The sequence below is a fragment of the Suncus etruscus genome, chromosome 6 (genome assembly GCF_024139225.1).
Source record: "Suncus etruscus isolate mSunEtr1 chromosome 6, mSunEtr1.pri.cur, whole genome shotgun sequence".
NCBI classification, from domain to species: Eukaryota; Metazoa; Chordata; class Mammalia; order Eulipotyphla; family Soricidae; genus Suncus; species Suncus etruscus.
The window spans coordinates 3,936,884-3,962,540 of NC_064853.1; the positions used below are offsets into that span (position 1 = coordinate 3,936,884).

Consider the following 25,657-nt stretch of genomic DNA (forward strand, 5'->3'; position numbering starts at 1 on the left):
TAGCCCCGCCTCCTCGGCCGGCTTGCCCAGCCCGTGACCCCGCCCACACCAACGGCCGAAGTCGCTCCGCCCCTTTCAGTCCGCCCACTCCACTGCCGGGAAGCCCAGCCTGTGGCCCCGCCCAAGTTTCAGACCACGCCCCTCTCTCCGCTCTCACCGCCCCTTTTTGCTCGTAGCCACTCATCGACCCAGCCTGTGGCCCCGACCACACCAACAGCCGATGTCGCCCCGCCCATTCCGCTACCAGGAAGCCCAGCCTGTGGCCCCGCCCAAGCCTCAGGTCACGCTCTCCATCGCCCCGCCTCCTTCTAGCTCGGAGCCACTCAGCGACCCGCTCAGCTCGTGGCCCCGCCCACACCAACGGCCACGCTCTCGCTCCGCTCCCTTCGGCCCGCCCACTCTCCTGCCGTCTCGCCCAATCCGCGATCCCGCTCGCGAAGCGGCCCCGCCCCTCGCCGGGCTTCTTCCGGCGCGCCCCTGCGGTGAGTGACGTCATCGCGCGGCGCCGCACCCACCAGCTCGGGCCTCGGGTCTGGCTCCAGTGTCCGTCCGGCCCACGACTGACCGACCGCGGCCGCAGCTCCCGGCGCCAGGATGTGAGTGGCACGGCCCGGCGCGGCGTGGGTTCGGGCCCGGGCACCACCGGGGTTCCCCGCCCTGGGCCCCGCCGGTCCGACCGCGCAGGGGCGCCGAGGCTCCGGGGAGTCGGGGTGGGGACGGGCGGGGCGGCCAGGGGCGCGGGGTGCGGGGCTCCGGGGTTCCCTCCGTCCCCCGGACCTCATGCCGCCCCGCCCCGGAGAAGCGCACCCTGCTCGGAGCCCCCCGTGTCTGGGTGGCCTCGGCCCTCTCTGGGGGCCAGAAACACTTAGTAAAGGCCTCCCCAAATGGAGCTATTGAGAGAGCAGCTCTGAGAATCAAGGGGGACCCCTCTACCTCCCTCTCCAGCCCCCCCAAGACTTGCTGGTTCCCTGTAGAGGGGAGTGGGGCGGGATGGTGGTGCTGGGCAGATCTGGGGGTTCGCAGCGGAACATCAGCTCTCCAGATCTTTGCCCCCCTAAAGCATAACCTCCACACACACCCCTGGAGCCCCGAGCAGCAACTGAGACACGGGCCCGCCCTCTTCCTGCCAGGCAGCTCCCCCGGGGCCGGGTGGCACAGCTGGGCCCTCCCTGGTCTGGGTGGAGAACCCTAGGGCTCAGAGGGCGAGGCGCTCTGCACTTTGGTCTGTGGAAGCCCCGTGGGCATCGTTCCCGCACCCCCAAGGTGCTCCCTGAGCATTGCCAAGTGCCTTATGCCACCCCCCCAAACAATAAAAACCTACTAAATTAGGGAACCAGACACGTGCAAAGTGCTGTCTTGGGTACAGGGAAGATCCTAGAACATAGAAGCCTGTTGTGTGGGCTAGAAGACACACATAAGATCTTACACCTAAGTGTAAAATCAATCAGTGCCAGGAAGGTTGTTCGAGCCAGAGCTCAACCCCGGACAAAATAAGTCTTTGGGAAGGATTTTGGAAAGATCAGAAACGTTTTGTGGGGTGCTAAAAGGTGGATTTTTGTGGGGAGGTTTTGGACCATACCCTGCGATGCTCGGGGGATACTTCTGGCTCTGCTTAGAAATCACTCCTGGGGGCCAGAGCAATAGCACAACAGGTAGGGCGTTTGCCTTGCATGCGACCGACCGAGGTGTCATCCCTGGCATCCCTAGGATCCCCAAGCCTACCAGGAGAGATTTCTGAGCACAGAGCCAGGAGTAACCCTGAGCACCACTAGATGAGGCTCTAAAAAAAAAAAAAAAAAAACCTCACTCCTGACAGACCCAGGACCAGATGGGATGCCAGGGATCAAACTCGGGTCAGCTGCATTTGAGGCAAATATCCTCCCCACTGTGGTTTAGCTTGGCTCCCTAAAAGCAGTTCTTATTTGGAGGTGCTGAGAAATGGGAGGGGAAAGGATAAAGAAGAGAATAACACACTCAGGCTTCCCTCGAGGCGGAGAGAGCCCTGGTTCACACAGCCCAATAGGAAAGTACCATCACTTTGGGGGAGATGGGTATCATAGACCCAGGCAACACATATGTGCCAGATCCGAAACTTTTGTTTTGTTTTGTGGGGGCCATTCCCGGTGGCACTCGGGTTACTCCTGGCTCTGCATTCAGGAATAACTCCTGGCAGGCTCAGGGAACCCTATGGGATACTGGGGATCGAACATGGGTCTGTCCCAGGTCAGTGGCATTCAAGGCAAACTCTCTACCACTGTGTGCTATCGCTCTAGCCCCAAAAGGCTTTTTTTTTTTTTTTTGGTTTTTCGGGCCACGCCCATTTGATGCTCAGGGGTTACTCCTGGCTAAGCGCTCAGAAATTGCCCCTGGCTTGGGGGGACCATATGGGACACCGGGGATCGAACCGTGGTCCTTCCTTGGTTAGCACTTGCAAGGCAGACACCTTACCTCTAGTGTCACCTTGCCGGCCCCAGAATTCTCTTTTTGAAGAGGAACCTCCCAACAGGTCTCAGGAGGCCCAAGGCCCCTGCCCAGTGAGGCCTAAGCCAGCCTAGCTACAGATCGATTCCAGGGTCAGAGGAGGTAATGCTGTAGAGGCCAGGTGGTGCCAGAGGAATCATCCCAGATTGCCCCTACAGAGCTTGAGGCCTCCAGAGCTGCTCTAGGTGACACTTGAGGGGATCTTGAGGGGCCAGGAATCGCCTTAGTCCCTGTGATGTCTCTCCAGGCCATGGCCCAGAACTTTTGAGGGGCAAAAGACGGGAACATCCCTCTTCCATTTCACTTTCGCTGACACCCCCTTCTTGCCCAGTGGGGCCTCTCGCCCATTTCTGCACTTCCTCCTCCCTCCTGAGAGAAGGATCTACCCTGGAACTTCCTCACTGGTTGTTTTTGTTGTGTTGTTGGGCAGTGCTCAGAGGTTACACCTGGCTCTGTGCTCAGAAATCACTCCTGGCAGGCTCAGGGGACACTACGGGATGCCAGGAATCAAATCCATGTCAGCCGCATGCAAGGCAAAAGCCCTCCCCACTGTACTATTGCTCGGGCCCCAGCTCCCTCACTCTGGCAGCAATGCTTGCCACAGAGAGACACTTACCCAAGTGCCTAGAACAACCTGGAGGTCGGAAGGTAACAAGTAGAAGATCTGTTTTCCCCATTCGAGCAACACCTCTGAGTGTTGCTGATAAAGTGGATTGTGCCGAATCAGATCGTAGTGGAATGAAACCATGTAGCCCACAAACTTCGGCCCGTGATGCCAAGCGGGGCGACTCTTAGGCCTCCAAACCTTGAGAATGCTGGGCTGGCACCTCTGTCTTCCACAGGGCCTCTTAGTCAGCTGACTCTCTCTTTCTGTGTTCCAGGTCCACAGGGGGGCCTTCCGGGGCTGGCGCTGCCACAGGCAGCAATCGCAGACTCCAGCAGACTCAAAACCAAGTGGATGAGGTATGGGCCTAGGAGCCAGGCACGTGCCTGTTAGTGCTGCTCTGTAGACAGTGCTCCCGGGGACATCACAGAATTTGGGATGTGAAGGCCCAGACCCTCTAGCTGGGCACCCCATCACACTGTTTCTAGACTAGAGTCAGTGTATAAAGCACAGTTAGTTCTTCATCCCCCGACCCACTATTCAGGAAGGCACCCGGGGTCCCTTTAGACTAGAGCCAGATGGTATCACAGTCCTTGTGTTTGCTCAAGGCCACACCCTGTGGGGCTGGCTCAGGGCTGACTCCTGGCTGGGCTCCCCTCATTGGTGCAGCTTGTCGAACCCAGGTCAGCCGCCTTGCAAGGCTCCTGCCCTGCTGACCCCAGCTGCTGGCCTCTCATTCCAGCCCCAGACATTCGTCTCTGTGAGCTACTGGAAAAGGAAAAAAGCTGCTTTTTGCAGGAAGAGCGGTAGTTCACAGCTTGGGTCTCCGGGTTACACAACCAGCACCCGTGTGCCGGGAATCCCTTGTGGAAGCCGGAAGTGCCTTCATCCACCTTCCTGGGCGCCCGGCCCTGCCTGGAGCTCTATGACCCCGCTGATGGCTCTTGGTTCCCAGGAACAGCATCACATCCATTGCTTGCTCTGTTCAGACCCGCAACTCACACTGGAGTGCCTTTTCAGTTCGATTTGAGCCAGTGAGTCCTTGTCGCGCCCAGGTCACCAAGACAGCAGAGATTTCTAAGTCTGCCTGCTGTTGGCCTTTCCTTTGCATTCCACCGTTAGATGAGATAGTGGTCATTTGGGGTGCCCACACCCAGGGCTTAGTCCTGGCTCTTCCCGTAGGGAGATCTCCTGTTGAGGTTTAGGAAGCCATCTGGGGTGCTGGGATCAAACCCAGATTGAACATTCACCTGCAAGGCAAGTGTCCTACCCACTATACTGTCTCTTCAGAACTAGTAATATCTTTTTATTTTTTTTGGTTTTTGGATTTTGGACCACATTGGACTGTACTCGGGTTCCTCCTGGCTCTATGTAGACTCAGGAATCACTCCTGGCAGGCTCAGGGAATTGTATGGGATGTTGGCTGCATGCAAGGCAAATGCCCTCTTCACTGTGCTATGGCTCTGGCCCCTGTTGCTGGGAAGAATGAATTCACAGTGCAGAGTTTCGGGTTTTTGGTTTTGTTTTTTTTTGTTTTGTTTTGCCCACACCTGTTGGTGCTCAGGGATCACTCCTGGCAGTGTTTGGTGGACCATATGGGTTGCCTGGGATTAAACCACATTGGCTTTGTGCAAGGCAAGCACCCTCCCTGCTGTGTTCTCCCATTGCTGTGGCCTCCCTTGGATCCCCTCTAACCAGGTCCTTTCTCAAAGGTAATTAACCCCCACCCACAGGAGCTCTCCCCTTCCTCTTCCCCTCCTGACTCTTTCTGTGCCTCCGTGATCCCTCTGGGTGCCTGAAGGGCCTCCCTTCTCAGCCGGCTGCCTTGTCTGTCTTGGCCTTGCTTGTTCTGATCTTGGAGGTGCTCTGGATTTGCTCCCTAAAGAAATTCTAAGCGTTTCTCAGATCCCAGATCAGGTTGAGCTCTGGATCCAGCTTTTTTTTTTTTTTTTTTTTTTTTTTTGGTTTTTGGACCACACCTGGCATTGCTCAGGGATTACTCCTGGCTGTCTGCTCAGAAATAGCTCCTTGCAGGCACAGGGGACCATATGGGACACCGGGATTTGAACCAACCACCTTTGGTCCTGGATCGGCTACTTGCAAGGCAAATGTCGCTGTGCTATCTCTCCGGGCCCTGGATCTTGACTGTCAGGTTGTGCCAGCGCTGCTGTTCTGGGTGACAGCACCCTGGGTACTCCTGTCCATGGCCAGCTGAGCAGCCCATGTGGGGTGTTGCAGGGACTTGGCCCCTTGGGCCTGCAGGTTTGTGCTGAGGCCTCCCTGTACTGATCTGTTGGTGCTGAGCTCTGTGGAACTCGGCCCGGCCCGTCTTCCCTCTCTCCCTTTCTCCACTCTTCTTCCTTTTGTTTCCACCTTCCAAGGCTCCATAGGTGATTTTCAGGTGGGTTTTCCCATTTCCACAGCAGCAGGAAAATGTGGTGGTGGCCGCTGCGGCTGGGGCCTTCTCAGATCTTCTCCGAAGCCTCACACTCGCTCAGGGCTACTCTGGAAACTCCTTTTCTGTCTCCATCAGAGCACTGCTCAGTCTGGAAACCTGAAGTTTGTCCCCCATCTTCCCTCCCTTGGGGCGCTCCTGTGCCAGGGTTGTTCCTTGCATTCCTCTGCATGACCCATCAGTACACGGGAACACGCTGACCTGCAGGCCTTGATCTCCACCTGAGAAATGTTTGATCGTTGGCCCCACCCGAGAAATGTTTGACTGTTGGGTTTGTTCTCTTGTATTCTTGGGGATTGCCCACCAGGGAAACCCCCTGCAGAAGGTGCCCCCCCCCCACCTACCGCATCCTGCCTGAATCTTTCCATGTCTCGGTCTCACTTCAGATGCCCATGATGAGCACCTGCATCCCCGTGGCCCTCCTTTAACTAAGAGGGGAGACTCCTGCCTGAGCCCAGTTGCTTCGCTCCTCTCATGTGTCTCCTTGAGCATGGTTGTCAGCTGAGGCTTTGCTCTACATGTGCCCCATGGTGCCGGGGACCTTCCCACTTCCAGGGTGCTGAACTTTCCATCAGGAAAGGTGGAGCGCCCAGCACCTCCCCCTCTCCTTTTTTGTTATTTTGGGGCCACACCTAGGGATGCTCAGAGTTTCCTCCTGACCCCTGAGCCTTACTCAGGAGTCACTCCTGGCAGGCTCAGGGAACCAAATGGAATGCTGAAAATTGAACCCATCAGCCTCATTGCAAGGCAGGCGCCCTCCCCGCTGTGCTGTGGCTTCAACCCCATCCCCTATTTCCTCGGGCAAGTCTGTGGGCTGCCCGTGAGCTGTGAGCCCCCCCCCCCCCTGCAGGTGGTGGACATCATGAGGGTCAACGTGGACAAGGTGCTGGAGCGGGACCAGAAGCTGGCGGAGCTCGACGACCGGGCAGACGCGCTGCAGGCCGGGGCCTCTCAGTTCGAGACTAGCGCGGCCAAGCTCAAGAGGAAGTACTGGTGGAAGAACTGCAAGGTGGGCCGGGGAGCCTGTTTCTGGCTGGCCACCGGACACTTCCCCCCTTTTCTATCCCCTCATCTCCTTTCCCCCCACCAAGGAGAAGCACCCCCTGTTGGCCTGGCCTGGCCTGTCAAGGCACCAGCACGGGAGTTGCACAGCCCTGAGCCCTTTGTGGGAATGGTCCCAAGTGGCCAGGGCAGGAGAGGGGGGACCTGGAACATGTCACCCCACGAAGCGCATGGCCCTGCAGGCTATGGACCATCTATGTGTCCCGGGGCAATGTCCACTAGGCTGGTCAGTAATCCCGGGGTCCACAGAGAGCAGTGTAGACAGAAATGCCAACTTCTCCCAACTCTGGGACCGCGACTTCTCAGCAAGCTGCTCCTAGCAGCAATGCTCTCAGGAACATGGCTTGAAGCTCAGTTTGGGGTGGAGTAGGGTGGGGTCACTCCCGGCTCCCCCCAAAGTGTCTCCACAGCCCAGCCTCTGGCTGTGCCGCACTGACGTGTGGGTCTGTTTGCAGATGTGGGTGATCGGAATCACGGTGCTGGTCGTCGTCATCATCATCATCGTGGGTGAGTGCCCCCTCCCGCACCCCCAGCCTCCAGCTTCAGACACCCCTCTCCACCCCCCCTTAGTGAATTCCTGGCCTCTTGACCAGACTTGGTGTCTCGTGTGAGCACGAGTCTTTTGATGTTCCTAGAAATGGTCCAGTCCCCTGGGGCTCTCCTTGCTCTGTCCAGTTCTTCCCAGCTCTTTCCTTTCACGAGGAGCCACGAGGCCCTGAGAGCAGAGCTGACAGGGGCGCTGCTGTGGTAAATAACACACTCTTTGAACCTCAGTTTCCTCAGTCATAAAGTGGGGATGACAGTGTGTTGCAAAACCTGCAGGTTTGATCCTCGGCATCCCTTAGGGTCCTCCTGAGCGTAGAGCTAGGAGTAAACCCTGAGCAACTGCTGGGGATGGCCCCAAAACAAAACAAAACAAACCCACATATCTGCACGCAGCCAACCCGGGTGTAATTGTGGTACTCCATATGGTCTCTGAGCACTGCTGGCGGTGGCCTAAAAACCCAAATAGAAATAGTATTAACTACCTCTTGTGCCAGGAGGTGTGTCATGTCACACAGAGAGGAGAGAGAGACAACAGACACTTGCGCTGGGCCCTGCTTCAGCCAGTCCCCTGCATGGGTTCAGACAGGGAACGGGTGGGGTGGCCCAGGAATGCGTCCCCCAGCCTACCACCCCTCTCCCTTCTTGCTCCCAGTGTGGTCGATTTCACCCTGAAGACGTGCCCGGACACTCCTGTCTGCTCCCACACCGAGTTCACCTCCCGTTTTCTAACTCCTTCGCTTCTGTTGATGTTTATGTAAGATTTTCTAGCAAAATCTTTCTTGCCTTGTCGAGCTCGTCCTGAGTAGATGCGCGTCTGGGGACTGTGTGCCCCACCTCGCCAGCCCTCAGAGCCCCAACTCCACCACGTGCCTTCCAGAACCAACACTACTACCTACTAACACCAGGACTCTTGTGCCTTACTGAGCCTCCGTGCCGGCCTGTCCGGGGGAGCCGCACATTTTCTCCAGACGTGACAGTCCCTTACAGGTTCCTTCTAGAACTGTGGCTCTAACCAAAGTTTCTACCGTGCCAAAAAGTTAGCACCAGTTAGCTGCTTCCTGACAGAAACTATCAGAAAAGGGGGCTCCAGGTTCCTTTAGCCTGGGGGTGGGAGATGATGACTGGTGTATCTGGGGACCCCTCAGCTTCTTCCTGCCTCAGCTCCTCCAACAAAGGATGTGAGGTTGGTGCAGGGCCTTGGCCAGCCACAGCCAGGTGTCCTCCCTTCGGGGACAGCGGTGCTTGGCATCCACATTCTGGAATGCCTGGCTCTATGCAGCCGGCCGCTGGTCTGGGTGGGCGGCTGCCCGGTTGCCCCATCACCAGGCTTGGCCCGGCTCTGAGAGGGGCTGGGGCAAAGAGAAAGCTGGAGTCACTGTGTGCGCTGCTGTGTGGCCACATCCACCGTGGGGCTGACAGGCACTGCCTGGGGGTCCCCGCCCCGCCTGCCATAGCCCTGAAATACCTCGCTTGGTTCTGTGTTTCACTAGAATGAACCTGAATAAAGTGTTTACCCTTGTTCTCCTGCTTGTGTGTTGTTTCCCAGGATCGCTTTGCCCGTCTCATCCCTGCAGCATGGAGCTCTCACCACCCATGTTCCCTGACCCACCCCCACCCTTGGGGGGAAGTCTCTGGGACTTGTGCGGGTCAAGGTGAGGGCAGGTGGCTATGGGCGTGTCGCACACAGACCCCCCCCTCCCCCAAAGATGTGGCTCTTGCCTGACTTCTGTGTCTCCCCCAGGAAGAGATATGAACTCTGGGTTCATTTGGTTTTTTGTTTTTGTTATTGTTTTGTGGGGGCCACACCCCAGTCTCAGGGCTTACTCTGGCTCTGCTCGCAGGGATCACTCTTTGCATGACTTGAAACCATATGAGGTACAGGGATCCAACCCGGGGTATCCACATGTAAGACAAGTGCCCTGTCCCTACACTGTCTCTCTGTCCCCAGTCGACTTTCAGGCCCACCCCAAGCACCAGGTCCTTGTGGCAGGCACTGCCTCCTGTTTGCCTTCGCCACCACATGCCAGCCTCAAAATCCTGCAGGGAGGAGGCTGCCACTCACCTCTACCACTTCTGCTTTCGATCCCAGCTAAGAGACCCTAAGGAAGGTTCGAGAAGTTGCCCAGGGCTTCTAGTGAGTCGGAGACAACTGCATCCATATTTAAGTGTTTAAAGGAAACTTGCAATAATGGACCCCGCCCCCCAAGTCTCTGCCTTTCTTGGGCAGTTGTCCAGGGATCCCCAGTCATCTCTGTCCACTCGTTGATCAGGCTGGCGCAGAGTCCCAGGGAACTATCCCCCCACCCAGCTCCCCTGTCAGTACTCATGGCTCAGTCCTCAGACGCCTCCTGAGGTTCCTGCCTGTCTGCAGAAAGACTTTGTATAAACATCTGCAGCTCACCCCCCCCTGCCTGCCGGAAGCTGCCCACAGCCTGTGGCCTTGGTGCCCAAAGCAAGCCCCGCCACCTGCAGAAGCTGAGTGGGGCCAGGCGCCTCCCTCTGTCCCAGAGTGCGGCAAATTCCCCATGTGGATGGGAGAATCCAACATGGAAACATCTGGCACGTGACGGCATCCTGGCCCCTGCCCCGTGCTGCCCATCACACCCCCACTCAAGTTCTGACCATGATAACCTTGGGTCCAAACAGAGCTCTGCTTGTTCGTGGGTCTCACAGCCATTTGAAGGCAGACAGACAGCAGTTATCACTAATCTCATCACAGACATTTGTCAGAGTGAGTAGCTCAGACCACCAGGGGTGGTGAAAGATAGATACCAGTGGGCTGACTCAGAACCAGAGTGAGGGGACAGGCTGTGCCCAAAGAAACCAGCCCCAGGGGCCCTGAGAGATAGCAAGTGGTAGGGCCTTTGCCTTGCATGCGGTCAACCTGGTAGGGGCCGGTTTGATTCCCAGCATCCCATATGGCCTCCCAGCCTGCAAAGGGCGATTTCTGAGTGCAGAGCCAGGAGTAACCCCTGAGCACCGCTGGGTGTAGTTCAAAAACCAATCAATCAATAAATAAAGTTAAAAAGAAAGAAAAAATAGAAGAAACTAGCAGGGCTCAGCTTCCCTATGGGGCCAGAGAAGGAAGGAATGAGGTGGAGGTGGGTGCAGTGGGGGAGATTGGCACTTAGGGAGAAGGTCTGGTAACATGGTACCCTTTGTAGAAGTTCACCATTATCCAGCAAGTTGCTGCTGTAAGCTGTAATTCTGCCTGTTTTAGGGTTTGAGTTGACTGCCCGAGTCAGTGCTGAGTCAAAGACCACCTCCAAAAATGCAAGATTAAAGCAAGAGATTTTATTCAGCTAGCTGAGGTCCAGTCTCATCCATCCAACAGTCTTGACAAGGACCCCCAAGCAAGATCTTAGCCAGTTTATATAGACATCACAAACATTAACAGCATAAGCATTTCATTGGTTAATACAAATAGTTCAACTGGTATAGCATACATGATTGGCTATAACTTTCATCACATACAGGATTGGCTTATATCAATCATTTTGCGCACAATGCACATTATTTCTTAGCATTGGTGTTTCAACTTATCTCTGACTCATCTGACTCAGTTCTGGTTGTCAAGGGGGCCTTATCAGATGGGACATTCCAGACCCACCTAATTCCTCTCTCCTAACAGAATAGGGAGGGTCTTTCTTGGCACCCCTACATTCCTTTGGTGGTTTTATTTCTGAGTTAACTCCCTCCGTCTTGGCTCAGAGTGAAAATGGGTTAACTCCCTCTGCTATGACTAAAAGTGGAAAAGTACCCAACCTTTTAACCTGCCTGAAGAACTGCTTTTAACCTGTCTCAGGAAAATACTACTTTCCTAGGATTTGTGCTCATTTTGTCCAGGGCCTTTATCATGAACCCAGAGGATCTTAGTTCTCACACCTGCTGCTGGGCTGCTGCAAGGCTGCAGGGGCCTGTGGGGCCCGGCTGCTGGTTGGGGCCTAGTGCCCATCCAGGGATGCCAACATGTAGTGACTACCCACCTGTGACTAAGAGAAAAGAGAAAAAGAACAACCAAGTATATTTTATATTCCTCTTGGAGTGTGAGGCCTGGTGCTGTGAGGGAGAGATACATGAAAATTCAAAGGAAGGAAGGAAGGAAAGGAGGGAGGGAGGGGGAGGGAGGGAAGGGAAGGGAAGGAGGGAGGGAGGGAAGGAGGGAGGGAGGGAGAGAAGGAAGGAAGGAAGGAAGGAAGGAAGGAAGGAAGGAAGGAAGGAAGGAAGGAAGGAAGGAAGGAAGGAAGGAAGGAAGGAAGGAAGGAAGGAAGGAAAGAAGGAAGGAAGGAAGGAGGAAGATACAAAGCAGGCAGCATCTCTCCAGTGCTTTATCTCCGGCCCCCCGGCAAGCCAGTAGGCATTGCTCTGGTCACTATCCTGGGCCCCCCTGCAAAGGTCCAGGTTTTTTCTTTATACCCAGCATGTTACAGAGTATCTGAGGGGCATGTCCAGGTTCAGCTGCCATTCAGTGGGGTTATCCAAAGGGCATGTCCAAATCCAACTGCCATACATCAACAGTACCCTGAGACATTTGCCATTGGTACTATGATTAAAAACCAAATTGTCATGCCCAGGCGATAGCACAGTGGGCTTGCACCCAGCTGACCCGGATTCGATCCCCAGCCTGCCAGTGAAAGGTTCGGCAGTCCAGGAGTGACCCCTGAGCACTTCCGGGTGTGGCCCAAACCAAAAGAAAGAGCTTAGTGTCCTGGTTGCATCTGTTTGAATCTGTGGTCACTGAACCAAGTGGGTTTGAAAAGTCTTCAAGAAAGTCACCAAGTGGCCATGTCTTCCCAGCCTCTTCCACACTGACAAAGGGCCTCTGAGAGAGACCAAGTCTCTGCTGCTCCAGAGCTGCCAGCATACCCTGGTGCTTGTGGGTATGCTGGCAGCTCTGGAGCAGCAGAGACTTGGTCTCTCTTTGTCCCTGCAGCTGTGTGTACAGGGCAGTAGCCCAGAGTCGCTGTCACTTGAACGAAACAATTGTTCTGAAAACATTTCCTGCTTCATCCCACGCAGCTGGGTGTGTCACCACAGCATCCGTTTGTTTGGGACAAGATGGTCCTGGCCGGAGAATTCACTGGAAAATTGGAATGAGGTTCACCCTGGGCTGGACAGGGCCTGAGAGGGCCCCAGAGTCTTGGAGCAAAATTCCAGAACCTTTCAAAGACTCCCAGAAAAGCAGCTCTTTGACCAAGGCCACTCAGTCACTCCAGTGACTCCAGCTTGGCCTTGTACCCAGAATTTTGGGGATAAGCTTCATTGACTCCAGAGCTGGCTCTTACCTCTTAGAACTCCTCACAATGCCAAGGCCCCTTGTGAAAGTGACCCGTACCTCCAACCCCTCGTGCACACTCTCAGGGAAGGGATTCAACTAGCCAGAGCTTGTGGGAACCTCATGCCAAGACCACTGTGTTGGCATTCAGCAAAGCCACACAGGCCCCTCTAACCAGCCCTGAAAGTCTGTGCTCAAATCTAGTCCCGACCTTGGCCACTAATCTTTGTTCCTTGTGTAGAAAAAGGGCCCTGGGACAGGGCAGAGACATGTCCCTTCTCTGATGCAGGTGGAAGAAAGTTATGGGAAGAGGTCAGAAGAAGGTATGGAAAAAGGTCATGGAAGAAGGTCAGTAAGGTGTCATGTGAAGGTCAGGAAGGTCAGAAGAAGTAAGAAAGAGACAACAGTTGTGTTGACACCTTGGGGTCCTACTGTGGAGAGAAAAGGCATCTATGGAGAGGGCATCACAGCAAGGCCAGTAGGGCAAGTAGAACCTGAATCAAACTAAACGGGTCCCTCCCAGTGGGTCAGTCAGGAAGATCTTGGCCTTCCTCAACTTCCTCAACTTTGGTCATTGGCTGGAACAGCTCCTGGCCCACACAGGAGGTCCACGGAGTCACCAGTCACTGTCCCAAAGAAGACAATGTAGGGATAGATGAGGGACGAGACGCACAGGACAAGGGGTGGTGAAGGTATGTGTTGGGCTAGACACAGAGGACAATGGACAAGTATTGTCATACACCTGTAAAAATCACTTTTTTCTTTCACCTTTTCTGAGTCAATTAGCACAAGTACCCTTACATTAATCCTGACCTTCAGGTGATTTATGTAAAACTGGCTAATAAAAGTGGCAGGGAAAGCAGCAGAGAGCTAGATGCTTGGCTGGTCTGTAAGATCCAGTAGGCTTCTCAACACCCCCTGGGCAAAATATACTTTCTCCTGTGACCCTGTCTGGTTTCATGTGTGCTGCTCCTTGCTGCCTTCTATTCCAGGGTTGGCACAAACACAAACAAGGTGAATACCACAAACTGCAAGTGGCTGAAAGCAAGTTGCAGGTGGCATCTGTCAACTCTGAGAAACCAGCCAACCAATAATCCCTAAAACTTGACCCAGAAGTATGGTCCATCCCAGGCACAAGAGATGCACCTCAAGCCCCAGGCTGTCTGGGCAATCCTAGTGGACATTAAGTGCCGCAGGAAGAGAGCATGGCTAGGCCAGCCTTGGGGCTGTTTGATGCTTCTGTGTCAGGTTTCTGTGACCTGGTTTCTCCTGGCACGCAGAACCCACAGAAACTGGGGCTCAGTCAGTGGGCACTTCCTGTTTTCATTCAACTCACTGAGACTTGGTTTGCCTCCAGCTGATTGTGTCACTTAACATTTTGAGAAGTTCAAAATTTTCTAAAATTCCCTTCCATGATCTTGCAGAAGTGCTTGTTTGGTCTGACTCCACATCTGAGACTCTTGGTCTCTTCTTTCTTACTTTGCCAGTACAGCAAGAGCTCTCAGCTGCCTGTCTCACTTCCTGACATTGCGTTGAAGGAAAGACAATTAATAGACCATTCTAGAATTAATGTCTTAACATTTCCCCCCCTCTAATTCCCTTGAAGTTTTCACTGATATATATTGAATTCTTCAAACCTCCAGTCTTGAACACAAGATGCATAGAAAGAAAACAATGTCGAGTAGAACCAACCCTGTCACTTGCTGATCCAACACCAATTCCATGACTGCAACACAACCCCAATTCTGTGACCCAACACTGAACCCATGACCCCAACTCAATACCAGCTATGACTCCAACCTAACTCATGCCCCCAACCTCAAACTCAACCCCATGACCCAACCCCATGTCTCAAAACCAACCCCTGATCTCAACCTCAGCCCTTATGACCTAACACAACCCAACACTGAATCAACAAAAGCCCAATTCCAATACCAACGCCATGACCCCAAGCCCAACTCCATGAAGATGGAAATGGAAGGAATATGGTCTGAATGTTTGAAATATTTAACACCATCCAATTGAGGGAACCTCAGCATTCCAGATGAGTTCTCACCAAGAAAAACCAAAAGGGCTGGATATCAATAACCATACCTCAAAAAGAACCATAGTGGGGCCGGAGAGATAGCATGGAGGTAAGGCGTTTGCCTCTCATGCAAAAGGTCATCGGTTCGAATCCCGGCGTCCCATATGGTCCCCCGTGCTCGCCAGGAGCGACTTCTGAGCATGGAGCCAGGAGTAACTCCTGAGCACTGCCGGGTGAGACCCAAAAACCAAAAAAAAAAAAAAAAAAAGAACCATAGTGACTCAGCAGGCCAACGCTCCCCCTTGTGGATAAGGCTGGAATCGCTACTGAGAGTTTGTAGTAGAAGCCTGACTCCTGGTGTTTTGGGTTTGGGTAAATCCAAATGCATGGAAAGAAAGGGGTAGGATGGGACCACGGGGCTGAAAAGGCCCACAAAGGGCAGGAAGCAGCAGCCTTGATGGGATTTGGAGCCTGTTCAACTCTGTCCCAATCACGAGACAGTCATATCCTTCCTCCATCAGAGAAACACTCATTCAACATCAGCTTTTAACAAAGTCATGATGAAAATGCCGGGAGTGAGGAAGGATCTTTTGAAGCTAAGGGCTCAGTCGCTTACCTCTGGACCTAAATGGTCCTGACATGATTGTGTGTGAGCAAAAGAAAGCCAAGTAGGGAAGAGCAGGAGTGATTTTTCAGGGATCCCTTCCATCCAGATCTGCAGTTATCTATACTTGGAAATACCACCGTTGCTAAGTTATGATTATGCTAAATTATAAGCATTTCTTGAAATCAGAAATAGCTACTGACTTAATAAAAGCAACACAGCACTGGGCATGGTAAACTGTATTACTCAGGTTTTTCCAGTAAGAATACAATAAGATAAGAAACTGGAGTGAGAGGCCAGAGAGATAGTACAGTGGTTGAGTGTTTGCCTTGCAATGAGAAGGACAGTGGTTCGAATGCCGGCATCCTAGATAGTCCCCCAAGCCTGCTGGGGGCGATTTCTGAGCATAGAGTCAGGAGTAGGTCTGAAGTGCTGCCGGGTGTGACTCAATCCCCCCAAAAGAAAAGAAACTGGAGTGATAGTATAGTGGGGAGTGCATTTGTCTTGCACGCGTCCAACCCAGGTTTGATCCCTGGTATCCCATATGGCCCATGAGCCTGCCAGGAGGAATTTCTGAGTGCAGAGCCAGGAGTAATCCCTGAACACCGCTGGGACCAAAACAAAACATAAAACATAAAAACATAAAAATGATAAAAATTATTTCTGGGTGCTTGGTCTGAGTGAGGCCCTTTTCAATCCCCTTTTATATCATCTTCTCAACAGCCCCCCCCCCCCGGGGAGGGGAAGGAAGTGGAAACCAAGCCTTGGAGATTAAATAAATTTGGCATCAAAGAAATGGAGGCAGTAATCAGGCTTCACTCCAGCTGGGCCAAGTGCCATGAACCTAACCCGGACATAGCCTCAGATTGTCTGATTAGTGGAGCCAAGAGAAGGTTTTCAACAGCTTCTGCTCCACACCGCACAGAGATGCTGCTCAGATTTCCAAACCTCAATGGGCCAGAGTGACAGCAACAGCACAGCACGTAGGGCTCTTGCTTTGCACACAGCCAACCCATATGGCGTCTCATATGACCCCTGAGCCTGACAGGAGTAATTTCTTTTGTTTTGTTTTGGGGCTACACCCTGAAGTGCTCAGGAGTTACTCCTGGGTCTGTGCTCAGGAATCACTCCTGGCAGGCTCTGGGGACCATATGGGATGCTGGGAATCGAACCCAGGTTGGCTGCATGCAAATCAAACACGCTCCTAGCTGTGCTATTGTTCTAGATAACTACCTTGCCAGGAGTAGTTTCTGAACACAGACCCAAGAGTAACCCATGAGCACCGCTAGATGTGGCCAACAAATAAAATAAAATAACAGGAACTGGAGCGATAGTACAGCAGGAATGATCCCTAAGTGGAGGGCCAGGAGTGACCTCTGAGTACAGAGACAGGAGTGAGCCCTGAGCATTGCCATGTGTGGCCCCAAAAGAAAAATGGGTGGGAGGAGAAAAGCAGTCTTACTCAGGCCACCACCTGCACAGGGGATTACATTCCCCCCAAACCTGCTTCCTCTCAGGTGAAGGGCTCAGAGTCCCAGAGCTGGAGGTGAGCCTACAAAGAGGAGTGGGCTCAGTGAGGGTGGTGTCCGAGGTTGGATGAAGTCCCGGGGTCCCAGGGACAGGGAGGTACTCTGTACAGTCTCAGATTTCTCTGCTGTGGCTCCTTCCCTCCAGGTCAGGGGCAGCTCCTACTTGGTCCCCAAATGTGCACTTTACAATTTATTTCTAAGGTGTGGGAATGTTGAGTATGTAAACATTTTATGGAATTATTATGTTACTGACCTACTCTGATCAGTGATTGTGCCCTACCCTAGGGTGTGACCTGGCATTCTGCCCCCACGCTAGGGTGGTACCTGATTCTGCTTCCACCTTTGGGTGGTATCTGATCCCGCCATTGGGTGGTACCTGATTCTGGGAGATAAAAACAAGGATCTGTGGAAGGTGAGGGGCTTTTGGGGGCTGGAACTGAGGCTGAGACTTTGGACTTCAGTCTTGTCCACCGAATAAAGCTAATATTTCCACAAGCCTGACTGTCACTAGCTGTTTACCTGCCACTTCACCTCAGAACCGTCGGCTAGACAGGGTGGCAGATGCGTGCTCTGGGCTGGAGGGGAAAGACCTCATCCTCCATCCCTCCATCAGTCAACCTCTTCAGGGGCTGACTTGCAACACGGGAATGGGCTGATGCCAGGAGCAAGAGAAAGATCTGGAAGTTCTATGGAGCAGGAGAGGTGTTTTCACGCCTGTTCCTGCCCGGCTAGTTGCAGGGGTTACAGCAGAGAATTCTGGTGAAACTGCTTCTGTGTGCAATTGGGAAAAGAGGGGCCAGGCATGGGGCAGAGCCAGGGTATGGCCAGCTGAAGGATGTGGTGCGGAGCACTGTCAAGGCTGCTTCCAGTCATGGGGGTCCCTCTTGGTCCAGAGGCAGTGGTGCATGAGGAGAGGGAGTCCTTCCCTGCTGTCAGTTCCCCAGATCTTCCCCTTGGGAAGAGGGGAGCTCTACTGAGGGGCTATATTCAGCCTCCCATTGCAGACTTCCTTTGGGGGAGGGTGGGCCACACCTGGCGGTGCACTGGGGTCCCTCCTGGCTCTGTGTTCAGAAATTACTCTTGGCAGGTTCAGGGGACCCTATGTAATGCCGGGGGATCAAACCCAACAATCTGTCAGCTTCGTGCAAGGGAAACACCCTCCCAGCTGTGCTATGACTCCGGCCCTACCAGCGCGGGTTTCTAGAACCTGAACTTGTAGACTCGAACCTTCTCCTGTATGGTGCCTGACCTTGGGCCCCTGCTGGAAAGTCCCACACTCTGGGAGTCCTAGCAGGAACCCCGGGAGTGGACGTCATCTTGTGTGCCTGTTGGGCAAAGCTCACTCCAAAATCCCCAGCCAAGTGAGCTCTTTCCCTCCCACCTGCCACCCTGCCTGGCACCCCCTGTTTGAATCTGATTGCTGCTTCTCTCTGAGCCCGGACACAACCCCCTAAGTCAGCCAAGAAAAGCAGGGACGGTCTAGAGAACCTAAGCTGCAGATAGGAGGCCCCAGAGAGATTCTCGACCTCTCAGGGTCCCCCAACATCACTGAGAGTGACCCCTGAGCACCGGGCCGGGAGTCTCCCCTGAGACAAACAGTATATGTAAATATAGATTTACATATATTTACATATATTTACATAGATTTTCAGACGCTCCGGTACTTCTCATTAAAGTGGTCCCCAATACACCTGGGATAAAGAGATTTGGATGCTGAAGTTTGCCCTTGAACCCTGTATCCCCTGCCTGTGGCCTCCCCCATGTCCCGCACCCCCCTGTGCTCACTGCCTAAGGGGCCAGGCACCTTGATCTGTGCTGTGTGTGTCTCACTGTCTGGTCACAGAAGTGTCAGCAGCGCTGGCCCTCATCCTCCCTCTGCCACCCTCACTCACCTGTGCTCACCCCCAGTGGAAAACATGTGCTGGGGGTACAACCCTGCAGAGGTCAGACAAGTTTCCACTGAGTGGAAAGTCTCCCTGAGTCCCACCATCCATCCAGTCCACTGGGTGCAGCAGAAACTGTTTCCTCTGGGAGCACCCCAGAATCCACCAATGGAGCCCCCACTTTCCACGCAGAACCCCTGGTCAGCCCAGCTTAACTATAGGGCAGCTCCTGGGTGCCCCATGGGGTTTCCTTCATTCTTTCCAGGGTAACTGCAGTTTGTGGGGGTGGGGAGAGGGTGACTCACATCCAAGTTTCTGTGTTTTCTCCCTTAGAGCTTTTCTCCTTTCCCCCAATGACATGGTGAGAAGAACTTGGCCTGTGGCGGATGCTCAGCTTTGGGCCCGCTTCCTGGATACTCAGTTTGGGGGCAGGAATCCTTTGGGGTGTGTTTTCTGAGGAACCTGAGGGGGCGTGGGGTATGGCCAGGGATGGGAAAGATCAGCCACAGGTGCCTCTGCCAAGTGGGGAAGGTGTGAAATGTAGAGTTGCCACAGACCATGGGTGGGAGGAGGAAGGAGAGATGATGGGGGCTGGAAATGGTCCCCGAGCACCCCCAGAGCTTGGGTTCGCTGCCCTCTCCTTTTTTTTTTTTTTTTGTGGTTTTTGGGTCACACCCGGCAGTGCTCAGGGGTTACTCCTGGCTCCATACTCAGAAATTACTCCTGGCAGGCACGGGGGACCATATGGGACACTGGGATTCGAACCAATGACCTCCTACATGAAAGGCAAATGCCTTACCTCCATGCTATCTCTCCAGCCCCACGCTGCCCTCTCCTTAATACCACAAAGATGGAGGCCAGCGACAGTACAGTGGGGAGGGTGCTTACACACTCCTGACCTGGGTCCCATTCCTGGCATGTCCCCCGAGCCTGCAAGGAGTGGCCCCTGAGTGCAAAGGCAGTAGTGACTCCTGACCATTGCTGGGTGTGGCCCCAAACAAAAAAAATACCAATATACAAACTCTTACCATCCTAAAGATGAGCAAATAATGTGTCAAAATCATTAAACGGGGGCTAGAGTGATAAGTTATGATTAGGGTGCTTGCCTTGCACAGAACTGCCGACTCAGGCTCGATCTCCAGTATCCCATAGGGTTCCCCTTGCCACCAGGAGTGACTCCTGAGCATCACCGGGTGTGGCTCCAAAACAAAAAATAAATAAATAAGATAAGAATGATCTGCTGGGGCCGGAGAGATAGCATGGAGGTAAGGTGTTTGCCTTTCATGCAGGAGGTCATCAGTTCGAATCCCGGCGTCCCATATGATCCCCCGTGCCTGCCAGGAGCAATTTCTGAGCTTGGAGCCAGGAATAACCCCTGAGCACTGCCGGGTGTGACCCAAAAACCACAAAAAAAAAAAAAAAAAAAAAAAAAGAATGATCTGCTAATGAATAATACCAGAATATCCGCCCTAGGTTCTCTGCGGGCCTGGTCCCCAAGGCACCAGCAGAAGCAGCCTCTGAGCACAGAGCTCAGAGTAAGTCCAGTACACAGCCTGGTGTAACCCCCAAGTCAGAGAGGCAGGCCAGACTCTGATGCTGAGCCCCACACGGTGACCTTGAGAGAAAGCCAAGGCCACAAAGTAGGACAAAAGTCTACTGCTGCGAGTGACAGCATCGCATGGAAACCCCCAAGGAATCAACATACGCTTTATTGGAAACAACAAGGAAGTTTAGCAAAGATGCTGTTGATGCTTGCTTCTGGAAACACGAGCAAATTCCAAGGCAAGCCCTGAGACATCCATCTAGAGAAAGAGCCACAAACCACCTCAGGGAGATGTTCTAAAACGCGATGAAAAGGCCCTGAGACAGACTGGGGACTCAGGACCACCTGCACAAATCCTAGACTCCATCCTAGCACCCCATGGCACCCAGCACCCTGGTCTGAGCACTCCCCCCATGGCCAGGCCAGAGCACCTTTTTGACGCTGTTGGCCAAACTTCTCTGAGAGTGGTCCCTGAGCACTGCATGGGAGGTCCCGAAAATGAAGTTAAAATAAATGTGTCCTACCTGGAATAAAGCTTCAGTAGCCAGGCCAGCTGGCGGAGTGCAGGCTTTGTAGGCAGGAGGTTCAGACACAGTCCCTGGAACCCCATAATCTTCTGAGCACTTCTGGGTGCAACTCTCAAGCTTAGAGGTAGAAGAAAGTCCTGAGCACTGCTAGGTGTGGCCCCCAAACAAAAATAAGCAAACAAGATCTACAGCAACAAAGATGGTGTAGTGGAACAGAAGAGAGGGCCCAGGGCCAGGGAGATGGTACAGTGGGGATGGCACTTGTGTTGGACACATCTGCCCTGAGTTAGAATTCAGGACTCTCCATCTAAACACAGAGCCAGGAGTAAGCCCTGGGCATCATCAGGTGGGCCCAAAATCACAAAAACAAGAGAATAGAGACTCAGAAACAGACTGTGGGTTCATGGAAACTTGGTGAATGAATAATGAGGTTGAGTGGCTCCTAAGGGACTGTGGACCAGTGAGTGGATGGAACTGGGACCAGGAACTATCCATGAAGAGAACAGTTCAATCTCTTTTTTTTTAAACACCATGATTTAGGAAGTTGTCCATAATAGTTGTTTCAGGTACTTGATGTTCCAACACCAATCCCACCACCACCATTACCTTCCCTCCACTGATGTCCCCAGTTCCCCAAGGTAAAGCTTGCTTTCTTAGCAGGCACAAAATAATTCATATTTTTAATAATTCATATTTGTTACAGCATATATCTCACATACATATTGTTACTTAAACCATTATCTGAGGATTCGCTGAGCTGTTTGGTGCTAGCTGAGCATTCCATGTTCTTATTTTCATTCACTGAGTTTTGTTGGCTTCTAGGAAACTTCTTCCCTGTCTAATTTGCTGTGCTCCCACTGGTCTGTCAGTACTGTAAAGGTAGGAGGTGACACTCCAGGATCTGTGGGACCAGGTGATTTAGCAGTTGGCGCCTCTCTGAGATTGGTCAAGGAGCTGTGAAGCTAGGCCATTTATATACTGGAGGATGTCAGGTGTGGGTGGGGTGCTGGACCTTTCAGCAGGGCAGGGACTCAGTCCATCCCCATCTCCATCCCAGGAAGGGCCCAGGGATCTCAGCTCAGAGATTGCTACCTGGGATGACCAGTGGCAGTGAGATTAGTTCCTGTCAGGGAGGGTTTTTGGTCACACCCAGCATTTCTCAGGGCTGACTTCTGTCTCTGTGCTCAGGATTTGGGAGGGAGAGGTAGGAGGAAGGGAGCGGGAGAGTGGGGGAGATCGTTATAGGAGAGAGAAAGAGGAAAGAAAAGACAGAGGGAAAGGAAGAGGGGAAACGAGGGAGAGGAGATCGAGGGGGGAGGAGGGAGGAAGGGAGGGAAAAATGGTAAACAAACAACTGTTTTCAGCAGGTGGACAAAGTTAGAGCCCAGCTTCTTAAATTCTGGGTCCCAACCCATGTGAGGTCACATGGCTGAATGTCGCCGAACATTTGGCAACAGAAAAGGGTCCTTGAGGATGACAGAACGGATGAGCTAAGAGTGCACATCAAACATCTCAGGAGTTCCTGGCAGTGCTCATCTGGCGCATATTTCATAATTCTCAGACAAAAAGGGGTCACAGGAAAATGTTTAAGAAGCCCTGACCGGGGCCAGAAAAAGCTCCCTCATGACTCAATAAGCTACAGGCAAACATGAGTATTTCACAGAAAAGCAACATAATTAGAAGAATATAAGCATGTGCAAAAATATGCAAATCAAGATGATGACAATAAGTATTGATCACCTGACCCCGGTGAGAACTGCACATGTCAAAATACCGGGAACCAGGGCTGGAGCAATAGCACAGCAGGGAGGACATTTATCTTGCACACAGCAGAGCCGGATTTAATCCTTGGCATCCCATAACGTCCCCTGAGCCTGTCAGGAGTAATTTCTGAGCACAGAGTTTGGAGGAACCCCTGACCATTACTGGGTGTGGCCCAAAACAACAACAAAAAAACCCTAAAAACAAAACAGAGAAAAAAGATGCTTTCCAGGAATCAGGGGACGCCTAAAAGTGAAACCTGAAACCCCCTAGTCCATGAGGGAAATCTGTGGAGCGCAGCTGTATGATGGATATGAAACTCACTCACTCAGTAGGGCACATGATGAGCTCAACTGCCACTTTGCAGAGCCCTCGGGCACCACAGCGCCCTTCATTGCTCAGATGCTCTCAGACCTCACTGTGCTCAGGCTCTACCTTCTACCTGCAGATGCCCTACCTGGCAGCATGAGTGCCTGGAGACCCAACTCTGTGCAGTTCCATGTGAGCAGAGTGACAAGTGCCCCTTTGGCCCTAGATCACCAATGTTCCCAGCTGAAGTTGGTTCTTCTATGACGGTAGAATTGGGAAGGTGGGGGCCGGAATGATAGCATGGAGGTAAGACCTTTGCCTTTCATGCAGAAGGTCATCAGTTTGAATCCAGCTTCCCATATGGTCCCCCGTGCCTGCCAGGAGCAATTTCTGAGCATGGAGCCAGGAGTATCCCCTGAGCACTGCCGGGTGTGACCCAAAACACACACACACACAAAAAAAAGAATTGGGAAGGTGACATTGTGGACAATCTGATGAGTCATTTTATGTCTTGCTTACACAGGGCATAACCAGCCGGGTAACAAAAACACCCAAGGATAGAAATAGGTAAAAGACACAAACACAGGGGGCTGGAGTGATGGAGCAGTGGTAAGGCGTTTACCTTGCATACAGTCAACCCAGAATGGACCCGGGTTTGATCCCCACATCCCATATGGTCCCCAGTGCCTGCCGAGTGACTTCTGAGTACAGAGCTAGTAGTAAACCCTCAACCCTGCCAGGTGTGGTCCAAAACCCAAAACAAAACAAAACAAAAAAAGACACAAACATGGGGCCACCCTCCCATCCCGCAGTGGAGAATCGGTTCCAGTGGATGGGGTGATGTGCTGATGCACACAGACAGACTGCCGGGTTGAAGACAAAATAGAAAACGATTCAGTTCAGCAGATGGGGGCGACAAAGCATTCAGGTCTATAGATGATAGAGACAGTGAGAGGGGCCAGGCCGATGGTCCCATTTCACTGCTCCCTCACTGATCTCTGTGGAGACATAAAAGAGACAAAAACTCCAGGCATGCTGGATTCTGAGCTGAGAACTCTGGGGTCTTCCCAGAGTGGGGTTGGACAGTATGACCCTCCATACCCCCCAACAGCCACACTTGTGTCCCACAGTTGATGTGACCCAGTTGACTCGACTCCACAATTCCTGCAGCTCCTGGAGCACACGGCCACATACCGAGTGTAGCAGGACAGCCCCTGAAGAGGTTGACTGATGGAGGGATGGAGAATGAGGCCCTTTTCTTCCAGCTCGGAGCACGCGTCTGCCACCCTGTCTAGCCCACGGTTCTGAGGTGAAACGGCGGGTAAACAGCTCGCAGACAATCAGGCTCGTGGAAATATTTGCTTTATTCGGATGGACAAAACTGAAGTCCAAAGACTCAGCTTCAGTTCCAGCCAGCAAAAAAGCCCCCGCCTTCCACAGACCCTTGCTCTTATAGTCCAGAGTCAGGTCCCACCCAATGGTGGGATCAGATACCAACCAATGGTGGAAGCAGAATCAGGTCCTACCCTAGGGTGGGGGCAGAATGCCAGGTCACACCCTAGGGTAGGGCACAGATTAGGGTGAGCAACATAGTAATCCCCCAAAATATTTACATACACAACAATTCCCCCTTTTGTTTTTAGTAAACAAACAATATTGTCTACAATTATTAAAAGAAAAATTAGTCAATAATAAAAGAGCGGCTGTTTGCATAAGCGCATCACAGGAAAATGTAAAGAAAAACTTCTAACCTAAGCACAGGGTGTCTAAAACCAGAAACATGTATCAAGGAATCAACTACAAGCTCCTGAGAAGATAAATCTAAGACGTACATAGATCTTTCGAAGAGACACCAGAAAGGTTGTGTAGCAGGCAAGAAGAAGCACCTTTTCTTTATTTGTTGTTGTTGGTGGTGGTGGTGGTGGTTTTTGGGTCACACCTGGCAGTGCTCAGGAGTTACCCCTGACTCCACGTTCAGAAATCGCTCCTGGCAGATACCGGCATTTGAACCAATGACCTTCTGCATGAAAGGCCAACGCCTCACCTCCATGCTATCTCTCCAGCTCCATTTTCATTCAAGTTCAGGTAGACCAGAAAGCCCATCTTTGAGGGCATTGAACTAGGCCTTTATTTCGGAAGAAGAGGCACATACACCCTCTGCACAGTGGGGAGCCACTGCAATGATGATCAATAGGTATCTGAACTTAGTCCAAGTTCTTAATCCAGTCTGAAGTCCATAAGATGTCTGAAATTGATGTCGACTATTTATAGATGGGAGCTTAAGTCACAAACCAAAACAAAATGTTTAAGGCAGAGACCCTCCCTGTGTAAATAAACAACTTGAGGGCCCATCCAAAATGGATGGAACCTTCTATAAACCTAGTATTTTGCCTATGATGCGCCCACGCAAAAAACCCTGAGAACAGACAAAAATATCATTTGGGAAATTATAGACAATAATATATAACTCACAAACCTAAAGTCAAGAAAGCAAAACCTTAATGTAATACAACATCGATTCCTAATATTAAAAACTAAAATAGAAAAACATTAATTACGATAGTCAAAAGAAGTGTAGTACCAAACATAACTTCAAAGGATTACAGTTATAGGAAAAACAACAGATGTAATTTCTACAGAGTTCAATACCAATCTGTAAATATGAGGGGTCTGGAACTCCAAAAAGACCGGCAGAAGACACTTGATGGGTCTGGAAAAGCGGGTTGAAGCCTTGTACAGGAGATAACATCAAGCTGAATGAAGAAGGAAGGCCAGTACAGTCATCCATGTGTTGGGGCATCCCCAAGCGTTACATCATTACATCATAAGTTGGTTGGGCTTCTGTATTTCCTTTGGGATCGGTGCAATCTTGGGGTAGCCATTGTAGAAACGGTCAACAATAGCATTTTGTATGTGGATGGAAAACCAGAAATTCAGATAGCACAGTTTAACTGGGATCCAGAGACTGTGGGTCTTGTCCATGGATCTTTTCTCTGGTGTTACATTGTGACACAAATCCCAGGTGTCATTTCCAACAAGTTTGCAACATATA

General features: G+C 52.3%; 2 protein-coding genes across 2 annotated transcripts in view; one reads left to right on the top strand and one right to left on the bottom strand.

Annotated features, from left to right (window-relative positions):
* ERRFI1 (ERBB receptor feedback inhibitor 1) overlaps window positions 1-25,657 on the bottom strand; it is a 731,587-nt gene that overhangs the window by 625,848 nt on the left and 80,082 nt on the right. The window lies entirely within an intron of this gene.
* VAMP3 (vesicle associated membrane protein 3) lies at window positions 501-8,669 on the top strand. The gene is made up of 5 exons (XM_049775404.1): window positions 501-596; window positions 3,363-3,444; window positions 6,391-6,549; window positions 7,058-7,109; window positions 7,801-8,669. Coding segments are annotated over exons 1-5 (315 nt in total). The 5' UTR covers window positions 501-594; the 3' UTR covers window positions 7,821-8,669.

What these genes read in the sequence shown, in the direction of transcription:
- VAMP3 (XM_049775404.1), top strand. An exon ending in CTCAAAACCAAGTGGATGAG is followed by an intron (nt 3,445 to 6,390) that starts GTATGGGCCTAG and finishes CCCCCCCTGCAG; the next exon opens with GTGGTGGACATCATGAGGGT. An exon ending in CGTCATCATCATCATCGTGG is followed by an intron (nt 7,110 to 7,800) that starts GTGAGTGCCCCC and finishes TCTTGCTCCCAG; the next exon opens with TGTGGTCGATTTCACCCTGA.